Source organism: Papio anubis, chromosome 15, assembly GCF_008728515.1.
Source record: "Papio anubis isolate 15944 chromosome 15, Panubis1.0, whole genome shotgun sequence".
Classification (NCBI taxonomy): Eukaryota; Metazoa; Chordata; class Mammalia; order Primates; family Cercopithecidae; genus Papio; species Papio anubis.
The window spans coordinates 467,794-481,754 of NC_044990.1; the positions used below are offsets into that span (position 1 = coordinate 467,794).

The 13,961-nt window shown below is 41.5% G+C and overlaps 1 protein-coding gene across 8 annotated transcripts in view; it reads right to left on the bottom strand.

Annotated features, from left to right (window-relative positions):
- IFT88 (intraflagellar transport 88) overlaps nucleotides 1-13,961 on the bottom strand; it is a 120,795-nt gene that overhangs the window by 56,029 nt on the left and 50,805 nt on the right. For all 8 annotated transcript variants that reach the window (XM_003913644.3, XM_009191591.2, XM_003913645.5 and 5 more), the window contains 2 exons: nucleotides 9,081-9,167; nucleotides 1,550-1,736 (listed from right to left, as the gene is read on the bottom strand). In XM_003913644.3, coding sequence (XP_003913693.1) covers nucleotides 1,550-1,736; nucleotides 9,081-9,167 — 274 coding nt within the window. The remainder of the gene's footprint in view (nucleotides 1-1,549; nucleotides 1,737-9,080; nucleotides 9,168-13,961) is intronic.

The window sequence follows — 13,961 nt, forward strand, 5'->3', positions numbered from 1 at the left end:
GCAATAAACACAATTTTTTTAAAAGACAAATTTGGCCAGGCGTGGTGGCTCATGCCTGTAATCCCATCACTTTGGGAGGCTGAGGCAGGTGGATCACTTGAGGTCAGGAGTTCGAGACCAGCCTGGCCAACACAGTGAAACCCTGTCTCTACTAAAAATGCAAAAAATTAGACTGGCATAGTGGAGCGTGCCTGTGGTTCCAGCTACTTGGACGGCTACAGCGAGAGAATCACTTGAATCTGGAAGGTGGAGGTTGCATTGAGCTGAGATCATGCCACTGCACCCCAGCCTGGACAACAGAGCGAGACTCAGTCTCAAAAAAAAAAAAAAAAAAAAAAAAGACAAATTTTACTATATCAATAATAAAACAATTCTTCCATAGAAGAAATTAGAAACAAAGTTAAAAATCTAAGCAATGGAGAAAGGAGAAATATTTAATAGTTACAAAACAAATAAATAAGGATATATCTAGGAAGCAAGCTCCTGCATGAAGACCTTTGTGCCTCTCTTCAGTGCTCTCTTCCCAGATACCCAAGTAGTCATAGCCTCCCTTCGTTCAGTGACTTGAAACATACATTCTCAATCAGGCTCTCCCATGGCTAATTCCTTCTCGCCTCCCCTATACTTCAAGGTTGGCAGTAGGCCTTCCCTCCTCCTTCAGGCAGGAGATTAAAGAGTCTTTTCTGGGAGGAAAGATACAATTGACTTATGGGCAGGTCTCCAACTAAACAGACCAGACCAGACAGATGCCCTACAGCAAAGTACCAACCCATCAATCTCCTTCATAGACCTAGAGATTCCACTCAGTTTTTAGCCATAAACTCCTGACATAACATAGAAAGGAGAATAAAATAAGCAAACCAAAGAAAGCAAAAAATACCTAGGCAGGGAAACGTTATTAACAATCCAAGAGACAAGACCCAGTACTGTACGGACAGGCATTTGCAAAACTGCAAATTCATGCCCAGCGTGATATTCATGCCCGGGATGATGATGCTCCACTTCAGGCAACCTCTGAAAGGCGGGGAAGAGAATGTGATGGTGGTAAGACTCCATGGCTTGTAATATTTGGCTTATTAAAAACAAAATCTGAAGTAAAGATGGCAAAATGTGAAAATGTGTTAAACTGGGGTGATAGGTACACGGGTACTTATTTCTTGTGTGTACTTTTATGTATGTTTGAAATTGTTCATAATTAAAAAGTAAGCAAACGGGATTTTTTCCCATCTATCAGCTTGGCAAAAGTTAAAAAGAATGATAATATCCAGTATTAGCAGAAATTTGAGAAATTAGGATTATACACTGTGATGGAAAAGCCTTTTTAGAGGGCAGTATAGCAAGCCTGATCCAAATTTTGCAGTGCATAGCTTCTGAATCATTAATTCCATTTAAAATAAACTATAATCTGAGAGGCTGTAGTCTTCAATTTTCTGTTAGAAGGAAGTCAACTCCTCCTCCTAATGTGTTTGAGCTCTTTAAGCAAAACAAAACAAAAACAAATACAAAGCAAAAAATAATTTAAAAAGCAATTTCGCCTTGTTTCACTTACCAATATTATAAAGCGCTTCAGTACAAGAAGAATCATTTCTTAGAGCCTCTTTATAGAATTCAGCGGCCTTCTCATAATCACCATTTGCAAAAACTGTATTCCCTTTATTAGTAAGAGCTGCTGGATTATATCTATCAGAGTTCACAGCTATATCTGCATAGCTGCTGGCTTGTGCAAAATCCTTTCCCTAAGTAAAATACATATACAAATTATTTGAATTTCATGAAATACTTTTTCTGACTGTTCTGAGATTACAGACATAACAAACAGACTTTCTGAGATTACAAATATAATGAACAAAAATATTTTACATATCTTGGTCTTGATAGTCTGATTCTACATAAGAGTTTTACTCATCAAGCTCAACCACCCAAGCTTCTTGTGATTGACTTCTCCACAGTCTCATGGTTAGAATAACAACACTATTTATATGTAGGTGGTTCCATGCTCAACGCCCAAATTCCATGTCACCATTTGCTGCAGCGCTCCCCCTCCCACTGAAGCCCTGAAATAGCTGTCACAAAAGCACTACCCTTCCTGCTCCTAGCACACTGGCTGTGTCACCTACTAGGCCTCTGCACTTGTAGCAATCCATTGTTTTTTCCTGTCTCCATGCCAAATGCTCTGTCAGGGCCTTGCCATCATTCACGTGAGCTACAGGAACCTCTCTGTTCTTAAATATCATGACTATCTGTGCCAGGTCAGCTTGGTTAACCCAGGAACTACATTTCTAAGAAGCTCCTTCACTATTAGGCTCTTGTCTAGACTTGGCCAAAAGAGGAACTTGTGTGACATCTGGAATGCAGACCTGAAGCAGTGGCCTTTAGTCTCTGAAAGGCTTTTTCTTGTCATCAGATGCAGGACTGATGCAGAAGTGTCCATGGGTACCAGCTTCTCCTCACTCACTCCACTCCATGGGCAACTCTTCTTCCTGACTATGCCGTCCCTGCTCCATGACAGGGTTTGGCTGTGGCCCCCAGAGGAGGCAGCTGCACAGAGGTATCTGCTTCCCACAGAACTCCCCATGAAGGCCCTCTGGGTTCTACTGTGGCAGCTGGATAAGCGCGGCCACTCACTGACTGATGGTGATTCCTCCTCAGATCTCCAGCTCCCCTACTACATCGTCACCACCAGGCTCCTTCACAACTGTGTAACATTAAATTGCCATGCCCCTTCTCCCATGTCACTCACAGTGACCGTCCCTGGTTAAACTTTGTAAAAAGTTTAGATATAACTTATATATAATAAACCTGACCCCTTTAAAATGTAGAATTCTGTGGCATTTAGTAGGTTCACAAAGTTGTGCAACCACTGTCAATATCTACTTCCACCCTCAAAAGAAACCCTGTACCCATTAGTAGTCACTCCCCATTCTCCTCTGCCCCCAGCCCCTGGCAACCACTAATCTGTTTTCTGTCTCCATGCCTATTCTGGACACCAAATATAAATAGAATCATAAAATATGCAGTCTTTTGTGTCTGACTTCTTTCACTTAGCATAATATTTTTAAGGTCTGTCCATGTTTTAGCATACATCTGTGCTGCAGTCCTTGTAAAGTCTGAATATTAACGTCCCACTGTGTGGATAGGCCACATGTCCTTTATCCATTCATTGCTGATGGACACTTGGGTTGCTTCCAGGCTCCTTTATGGTTACTACAAATAACCCTGCCATGAACATTCATGTGCAAGTTTTTGTGTGAACTCTGATTGAACTCTGAAACAAAAATTGGTACCTACAAGTGGGGTGCTGCTGTTATAAAAACATGTAACGTTGTCTTTTGGACTATGCAGCAGGCAAAACTGAGAAAAGCTGTGAGGGGCTGTGTTGGGGACTGGAGAGATGGTGGAGCATGAGTGAGCCTGCAAAGGCAGAAGGCATCATCAGAGGCTGGATAAAGAGCAAGCCACACTGTCACCGTGAAGCACTGACACAAGTGGCACCTACAGAGCGGGTTAGAGGACAGGAAGTGTACCTGATAAATATGCCCGTGTGGCCAAGGGGGTTTCTAGGTAGGATGCTGAAGGGCCAATGAACTTATTTTAACTGGGTATACAATTGATCAGGTATAGGAAGATAAAAATGAGCTAAGGAGAGAACTGTTCAGTTTGCAGGTAGAATTTAGAGAAAATATAGAAGAACTAGGACTTGCTAAGGTAGAAAATAAAATTATTTCATGTCTCCAGTTTCTTGTGGTGGCACAAGATTCTCAAAGTAGGACCTGGTGGCAGGTTAGGGAACAATTCAAAGGTGTGGCTGTAATACCTTTCGTAAACATCTCACAAAGATTTAAGGTCACACCTAGCAGACCTTCTCTCCCAGGTAGTGAAACGGGCTTCTAAGACACTTCAAGGCTCCGTTCCACAGCAGCCTATACACCTAGTGGAAAGGGGTCTGTCCTGAAAAGAATTACGGATGCAGCTGTTGAGACATGTGGGAAATCCTAACAAGACTCAGAGAAAACCCTCCAAGTTTTCAGGCGAGTTGTACTGACTGTTGCTAGTTTGGATTAAAGGGACAGAGAGAGTCCAAAATGAAAAAAGCTCTCTCTGTCCCAAATGTCTCAGGGCAGAACACAAACTGAGAAAGTTAATCAGCTGCAAACACAGCCTATTTCTTTCTTTTCTTTTTTTTTACATTTTACTTTAAGTTATGGGATACATGTGCAGAATGTGGTTTGTTACATAGGTATACATGTGCCATGGTGGTTTGCTGCACCCATCAACCTGTCACCTAGGTTTTAATCCCCACATGCATTAGGTATTGGTCCTAATGCTCTCCCTTCCCTTGCCTTCCACTCCCTGACAGGCCCCAGTGTGTGATGCTCCCCTCCCTGTGTCCATGTGTTCTCACTGTTCAACTCTCGCTTATGAGTGAGAACATGCAGTGTTTGGTTTTCTGTTCCTGAAACATAGGCTATTTCTTATACAAAAGGAAGATGCTCTCAGAAGGCAGAGCCAAGAGTCATAGAGGAAAAAGAATTAGGGGGCCACTTCGAGGGCGCAGAGCTGGGCCCTAATCAAGGAATATTCCTTTTTCTCAGACTAGGGAGCACTGGCCACACCTGCTTTGCTAGGTTTCAGAATCATTAAAGAAAGTGACTGTGATGTGCCTCCATCCCTCCCCTTTGGGGATGAGTGTCTTACAGGGGATGAGTGTCATGTCTTTTCATTCAGAAATCTTTGGATCAAGAAGAAATTGTGCCTGAGAAAGCTCCATTTCTTGTTTTTTTGTTTGTTTGAGATGGAGTCTCGTTCTGTCGCCCAGGCTGGAATGCAGTGGCACGATCTTGGCTCACCGCGACCTCTGCCCTTCAGGTTCAAGCAATTCTCATGCCTCAGCCTCCCGAGTAGCTGTGACTACAGGCATGCACCACCATGCCTGGCTAATTTTTTTTATTTTTGGTAGAGACAGGGTTTCACCGTGTTTAGTAGAGATGAGGTTTCACTATGTTGGTCAGGCTCAAACTCCTGGCCTCAAGTGATCCACCTGCCTCGGCCTCCCAAAGTGCTGGGATTACAGGCATGAGCCACCAAACCCAGCTGGAAAGCCCCATTTCTATACAGACCTGATGTAGATCCTGGCCTTTGAACCTGATGCTGTGGTGGAATGAGATTCTGAGAGTCTTGGGAGGGCTATGAGTAACTGGGGTCTGAGTGTAGGCAGTGGTAGATTGTTACAATAATGACTTCAGTGGATCACACCTCCCAGGATTCATGTATGACTCATTCAGGTATGATTCTCTCTCATGTTTGTTTTGTTCAATAAAATAATAACAAACTCAATGTGCTAATACACACCTGTGTACTGGGGTTTGCTCTCATTGAACCCAGTCCCACCTGAGAAGGCTGGGATCCCCTGCTGGGGATGCTCTGAGGGAAGACTGAGTTGCCCTGGCCAACAGTTCAGCTAAGTGACAGGCATGAGGTAGGAATTTGGAACATCCAGTCTCAGTTATGCCTCAGAGGATGGCAGCTGCATGAGTAAGGCCAGGCAAGCCCAGTGAAAGCAGCATCCAGGTGAACCCAGCTCACTGGGTAGAATGTAAGCAAATACCTGGTGATTTCAAGCCACTACGGTTTGGGGCAGTTCATTACACAGCAAGAGAAAATAGATACAACTATATGCCAGATACCAACAATATACTTTCAACTACATATCATATATAAAACTACATAGGAGACTCATCACTTGGCCTCAAAACATTCTTGATTACAACCATTTTCTTCAGAACCAACTGTAAGAAATTGCTGATGAGATGCTCTAATAGCTCTGCTTGGTTGATTAAATCTAACAATTCTCTTTGCTTCTTTAAATTTTCTATTGGTCTCCTCCTGCACAGTCGTCAAACTTGGTAAAGATCTGGTGACAAATTGGGTCAAAAATTCATTAGTGATTTTCTAAATTCAAAATTTAATGGCCATGATAGACACCATGCTTCACCCCGTGGACTTGCCCGTCAGAGCTGCTGGAAGTGCTACTGGCCACCACCCTCAGCAGGCAGCCCTCTCTGGAAACTGGGTAGAAGACAGAGGCACCTTGTCCCCCTTCCTAGAGATGACCCTTTTTTGGGAGGCAGGCCACATCCAACGGCTGGCTGGTGTGGGGGTACAAAGGCCCACCCTCTCTCTTTTCCTGCCTCCTTGTGAAGAAGGTGCTTGCTTCTCCTTCACCTTCAGCTATGATTGTAAGTTTCCTGAGGTTTCCCTAGCCATACAAAAATGTGAGTCAATTAAACCTCTTTCTTTTATAAATTACCCAGTCTCGAGTATTTCTTCATAGCAGTATGAGAACAGACTAACACACCTCCTGTCTACTTGTTTCCATCATTACAAAAAATGTTTAAATATATTTAAAAAGAAACTCAAGGCCGGGTGTGGTGGCTCAAGCCTGTAATCCCAGCACTTTGGGAGGCCGAGACGGGCGGATCACGAGGTCAGGAGATCAAGACCATCCTGGCTAGCACCGTGAAACCCCGTCTCTACTAAAAATACAAAAAACTAGCCGGGCGTGGTGGCGGGCGCCTGTAGTCCCAGCTACTCGGGAGGCTGAGGCAGGAGAATGGCGTAAACCCGGGAGGCGGAGCTTGCAGTGAGCTGAGATCCGGCCACTGTACTCCAGCCTGGGTGACAGAGCGAGACTCCGTCTCAAAAAAAAAAAAAAAAAAAAAGAAAGAAACTCAACATCTTTTCCCCCAATCAGCACCCCCGTGTAGACATGTAACTAACTGGTACCACTGTCCTACCAGCAGACTGAAGCACTGGAGTCATTCTTCAACCAGGGGTTTGGATCTCTTTCTTCATCTTTACATATATGAGGGATATGATACCTTTCCACTAGCAACAGCAGTTCAGCACAGCAGTGCTTCTCAATGGTGCACAGATCAGAAGCTCTAAGAGGGACTGGAAACATGGTTTAATAAAATACCATGACTTTTTTTCTCATTTGTTAGTAAAGAAATGTTTAATAAGCACCTGTCGGCCGGGCGCGGTGGCTCACGCCTGTAATCCCAGCACTTTGGGAGGCCGAGACGGGTGGATCACGAGGTCAGGAGATCGAGACCATCCTGGCTAACATGGTGAAACCCCGTCTCTACTAAAAACACACACACACACACAAAAAAATTAGCTGGGCGTGGTGGCGGGCGCCTGTAGTCCCAGCTACTGGGGAGGCTGAGGCAGGAGAATGGCCTGAACCCGGGAGGCAGAGCTTGCAGTGAGCCGAGATGGCGCCACTGCACTCCAGCCTGGGCAACAGGGCAAGACTCTGTCTCAAAAAAAGAAAAAAAAAAAAAAAAGCACCTGTCATCAGCAAGGCACTGTGCACAATACAAAGCTGAAGCTGATGGGCTAATGGAGAAGAATCACATATAAACCATTAAAATACAATGCTGTAAGTGCAAACAAAATATTCTAGGAGCACAAAGGGAGGTGAGAATATCTGCCAAGGAGCGTCAGGAAGGCTTCATATTTCAGTTGGGTCATGAAAGTAAATTTAAACAAGGGGTTGGATCAAATGGAATATTCTTACAATAAGGGCAGTTCTTGGAAATCTGTTAAGCCCATTCCTATGCCATTATTCTGAGCAAAACTTAAGCAAAACCCAAGACGCTGGAAATTCAAGAGCTACTGGCTAAGGCAGAGTTAAGGAGTTGTGGTAGCCTTCTAATAGTTTACCGCCCAGGTATATGGTGAGGTCTGGGTTGCTGTCATGCCTTCATCTGGGTCCTTCCTGGCCCTGCCACCTCAGCATCAACAGTTATTCCTAAGGAAAGCCCTTATAGGCTTCTTCTACACACAGGACAAAATTAAATCTCAGATCATTTCCTCTAAGAATCATAGAATGACAGAATTGAAAAGGATACTGAAAAATTACACAGTTTAGTTGTTTCTAACCTCCAGCCCTTAAAATCATAGAGGTTCTTAAAGTGACAAATGAAAATCTACAATTTTTTCTTTTTTTTTTTTTGAGACAAGGTATCTGTCACCAAACAGGAGTACAACGGACAATCATGGCTCACAACGGCCTTGACCTCCCCAGCTCGGGTGGATCCTCCCACCTCAGCCTTCCGAGTAGCTGGGACTACAGGCACGCACCACCATGCCCAGCTGATTTTTTGAACTTTTTGTAGAGACAGGCATTGTGTTGCCCAGGCTGGTCTCAAACTCCTAGGCTCAAGTGATCCACATGCCTCAGCCTCCCAAAGTGCTGGGATTGTAGGCTTGAGGCACCACACCTACCTATAATCAATTTTCAATATTCAGAAAAAGCCTACGAGAAATTCTGTATTTTCTGGTGAAAAGAAATGACTCATACACACTTCCCTCCCAGCACTTTCTTGCCTCTGTACTTTTGTTTAGTCCCCGTCTCCCTACAAATGCCCCTTTCTATATTCTGACCTGCAAGATCCAACTCTCTATGAAATCTTTCCTGAAAGCCCTAAATTAGAATGTTCTTTGCCTCCTCTGAATTTCTGAAGCACTTATTATCTATGTTAGTTTATTGTTCTCTACTTTAAACCTTCCTTCCTTGTCTACCTCCTTTGTTCCAAAGACAAGAACGCTCCCCTTTAGGGAGCTTTTAGACTTTCGGTATTCCCATGATTGGCATCCAGTAGATGCTCAATGAAAGCTTGTTAGAGATGATACTCTGTAACCTTACATCAATCTTTTAACCTAAGATGTCACTTTCTTTACTAATAACACAAAAGAGTTGAAACACATCTCTAGCTCTTCCAGCTGTACGTTCCATAATCTATGATGTGATACTTATCACTACAATTTTTCTCCCTCCCTTCTCCTTCAGAGATGGTCTTCTCACTCATGTCTGCCAACTCAGCCCCTGGCCTGGCACTTGTCATGATCAGATCCTCTATACACCTCAGTCCACTTACCATTCTCCACCAGTATTCTTTGGGATTTCTCCTTAGGCATGATCCTCAGGCAGAAATTTAGCAATACAAAATTAGCAATACAAAAAAGAGTTAATCATATACTAATATATTTAACTCTTAGTAGTAAAAAAAACTTACCATATAATACAGGGCTGAGAGATTGGTCGCAGCTGCACTTTTCACTCTACTGTCCTTTTTTTCCAACATTTTTAAGATCTCTACAGCCTAGAAATGGAATATCTGAAGGTTACTACCATTGTAATACGACAATACCCAAGCTTAGGGTTGGGGAAAAGATCAGTGTTCCTGAAGGGTACGACCAGGGAAGGGCACAAAAGGCGTGGATTAACATGTTCAAGAAAACAGGTTACAAGAAGAGAATTTCATTTGAGAACTAGAATTTATAAAAAAGAAAAAAATGGAAATTCTGAAATTAAAAATATAATTAAGACAACAGAGCTGAAGAGAGGCCTGGTAACTGGAAGAAAGGTCAGTAGTAAGTAATGAGCCTTGGAAGGCTTGGGCATGGTGGCTCATCCTATAATCTCAGCACTTTGGGAGGCTGCAGCAGAAGAACTGCTTGAGGTCAGGATTTTGAGACTAGACTGGGCACAGGCGTGAGACTGTCTAAAAAATAAAAATATGATGATAATAATAATAATAATAATGAGCCTTGGGAGTCATGTGATGCAGCTGAGTGTTTATCCTGCATAACGGGGTGGGCAATGAGGCCCTGAAAGGTTTTGCCTAAGAGACGTGATCAAATTTGATCTTTACAAAATAATTCTGAGGTTTCTGCTTCTGGCCATGACTGATCAGCCTACAGAAGACCATTCTTTGACAGAGAACAACTAGAAAGATTATAGAAAATACTAAAAATATTTTTGAAGGCACTGTAGAGCGAGCTAGCAAAGCAACCAGGACTTCAACGCCAAGGTCCCAGAAAATGTTCAGACTAAATGAAGCATGGCAAAATAGATGGCTAAAAAAAGTTCCTAGAAAAGAACACAAGAGACTTATGGGAGCATAATGAAAAGGTCTAACAGAAATGTAATTGGAGTTTCAGAAGGCCAAGAAGGAAAAATCGCACAGAATTTTTCAAAACCAGTAACAGAAAATAATTCTGGAAGTATTACAAAAAGTGATCTGAAGTAGATCCAAATATAATTACATTTTTAAATCATGAGAAATGAAAGTATGTTTTTAACTGCCTGGCAGGTCTGAGACAATCCTAACCAAATAAGATGTGTCGGACGCTCAGACACTTTACATGAAAGGTGAATGAGTATTCAACCTAGAAATTGCTACAGAATATCAGAAAGAAAAAACAAGGTAGAGAAAGGCACTGGGTCTTCCTTCCTTCCTTCCTCTTAAAACACATTTACTGATTAGAGGATGCTTGACTCTTGGTGCCTCCTGCTCCTAGAAAGCAGCTGTGTACAAGCAAAAGTAACTGTTAGCGTTTATAATGGTTGTCAACTATAGCTGTTGCAAATGTCTGACAGATTCTGAGATGTGGGCTGTTCAGTGTTTGACCTCAAATGAAGTACCAGTAGGCAAACTGACTCAATTTTTTTGAAGGACAGAAGATTTTAAAACACTCAATTTCAGATACTTTGGTTAGAATATGAGTAAATTGTTATCCTTTTATTTGTATTATTTGCACAACAAAGTTGCCAAGCAAATTATTCTTTTAAAGGGTTTTTGATGACTTCAAAGAAAACTGATGGAAGTTTCTAGGTCAGCAGTTTATAATTCTACAAAGTAAACACTGGAAAAGAAAAACCCAAACATTGTATCCTCACTTTCAAGATTCTGGCCTGGGGCGGTGGCTCAAGCCTGTAATCCCAGCACTTTGGGAGGCCGAGACAGGCGGATCACGAGGTCAGGAGATCGAGACCATCCTGGCTAACACGGTGAAACCCCGTCTCTACTAAAAAAAATACAAAAAACTAGCCAGGCGAGGTGGCGGGCACCTGTAGTCCCAGCTACTCGGGAGGCTGAGGCCGGAGAATGGCATAAACCCGGGAGGCGGAGCTTGCAGTGAGCAGAGATCCGGCCACCGCACTCCAGCCTGGGTGACAGAGCGAGACTCGTCTCAAAAAAAAAAAAAAAAAAAAAAAAAGATTCTATCATTTGCTTTCTTGGAAAGATTTTATAACACTGCCACAAGTTCCTTAAATTTATCTAAAAAATAATTGCTGCTAATACTGCTTATCCTATAGAAACTACCTCACTGATTCTTTATACAACCTCCACAAGTATTAATATAAAAGCTACCACTGTTTTGAATCTCTAAGTTTTATAAGCTGCATTTCACTTTAAATAAGAATTGAGATAGTTTAATCTTCACTTTTAGACTGTGTCACAATAAATGGTATATTACTTTAAAATATAAGGCACTTGGACAGGTGTAACTCATATACCCATTAAACTCTCCAAAGTGTACAGGAAAAGAAAGCTATTCTCTACAACATCCACAAAACAAAACAAAACAAAAAGAATGCTAACAAGCAATAAAAACAATTTTTTTTTAAAAAAAGGAGTGTTATAGTCCTTTGTATCATTACTTTTAGAAGCAGCCATTTACATTATAGTCAAGGAAATGTGTTAAATTTTTAAATTTTGATATATACTACTTTGTAACTCATTAATAACAATACTTTAAGGCTATATTTAACATCAAATCTATTTTCTCCCAAAATGGTTATTATGAATCCAAAAAACAGTGCAATCCAAAACTATTACTTAAAAAACTTGGCAAAGGTATTTACAACTTAAAACATCCGAAATGGGTATCACGTGACAAACTAAAAACACTTCATATCATACGTTTCTAAACTATGATCTATTCTAAAAAGGCTACACAATTATTCTAATAAAAGGAACACTCTCGGGTATTTTTTGGCTCAAGTTTTGTTTTGAAATAGGCTGTTTTCATAACTGTTCTGTACACGTCCATAAATCTATATAAAATATTTGTTTTTAAAAGAATATTCTAAGTTTATTTATAAACGGAACTGATAAAGTGCAGTCAAAATGGCAAAACAAAAAATAAAAATAAACAATGTTAGCTTGTCTGTTTGTTTCCCTGAAAACAACGAGGAAAAGGGATCTATGTCTGTCCTGGTCTCCTTTCCCAGCTGATGCCATCTAGCTCCCGGCTTCAGCATTCCGCTGAGCCCGCCCCTACACCGAAACTGGCCTCCAGGCCAATGGCTTCATTTCATCCACTTTGGGCTTTTTGGCAGAGTCTATTTTTTCAATTACAAAAGTGGCTACAAACACCATCATTATCAAAAAGACCCATACTCTGTGATTTCAGCATCTTTTTCTTGAAAAAAAAAAAAAAAGTATTTAGAGCTAACTCCAGAACTATATCCTCACAGAAGACATAAATTTTTCTTTTTCACTTTGAATTGTAAATAAAGTAGTTGCCATCAAATGATTATTATGAGATACATCAACCCAATCCTTTTTCACTTAATAACATTTCTTTCAAACTAAGATTGTATTATACCCACCTCATAATACTTACAATATACAAACAAAAGAAAGAGTGAAAGCAGCAATGATGAAAAGAAAGCAGAAATGGCATTTAAAAAAAATCAGTAAACCAATTGATATTAAAAACTTGAAAATGCAAATGGAACATAAGATACTTTGAACGAGAATAGCTAGGAAAGCACAGATAGTAAGATCTGAGTTCAATAGGTTTTAACATTTAAAAATTAGTGTTTATTGCTTAATAAACATAGTTTTAAAACATGAGCTATGATAATGCATTCTTAACCTTTTTTTTTTTTTGAGATGAAGTCTCGCTCTGTGCAATGGTGGGATCTCAGCTCACTGCAACTTCTACCTCCTGGGTTCAAGCAATTCTCCTGTCTCAGCCTCCCGAGTAGCTGGGACTATAGGCACACACCACCAGGCCCGGCTAATTTTTGTATTTTCAGTAGAGACGGGGTTTCACCATAATGGTTAGGCTGGTCTCAAAACTCTTGACCTCAGGTGATCCACCTGCCTCGGCCTCCCAAAGTGCTGAGATTACAGGTGTGAGCCACCACGCCCGGCCTCTTAACCCTTTCTAAAAAGATCATTTAAAAATAAAATGTCAAAGGAAAACTGTGCAAACATGGTTTTCTCCATTTTGTCATCTATAACAGTACATGTCACACACAAAATTTTTTTGTCCATATAGCACTTTAGCAAGATAATAAAGACCAATTTGATTCACATCACTTCCATATAAAAAGCATTACAACGTTAGAGAGTCACTGGAGGCATTTTTCATGACCAAGGATGTGATGATCAAATGACAGGATACTTTGAAAAGTCTTTTTCAAATGTTTTGTAAATGCTCAAAAAATTAAGCTCAGTAAATTAACATATGCAATGGAACCACCCCATAGTACTACATTAATTTTATATATGTATTTCATGAACACTAGGGTTGCTTTTTTCTACTCTCATATTTTTTGAGTAGATAGTATTCTCCCCACTTCCTTTGTTAGTCCTTTCTGTTGTCTCCCAGAGCAAAAAGTTCTCTAAATAGGAAGACAACCTGAAAGCACAGGCTTGGGAGAGGATGTGGGAAAGACGCTGCAGCCTTCTCTGGTCCTTGCTCTCTGGATCTAACTGGGAAGAGCTGAGTGTTCTAGGTGCTGGCATATAATGACACTAACCACTGGTGTTACAGACTAGGACATCAAGTCATTCTGTTCACTCTCTTTGGTTATCCCTCTTTCTTACAGCTGTCTAAGCCTCCTGATTGTGTGTCAGCTCTGTCCTAACTGAGAGACTGCTGAAGGGGGAGCACCCACTCTACCCCCACCCAAGGTAGCAAGGGAGCAGCAGTGCCAGTGAGAGATCTGCAGAGTTCTAAAACCCCATACAGCCATGTATGGACCCTTCCATTCCCAATGCAGTGTCAATGAGGAAACCAAACACAAAAAACAGACTATAAGGAAGCTGCTCTGGTGAGGATGGCAGGCTCCCAGCTTCCCACGCTCCCTAGCA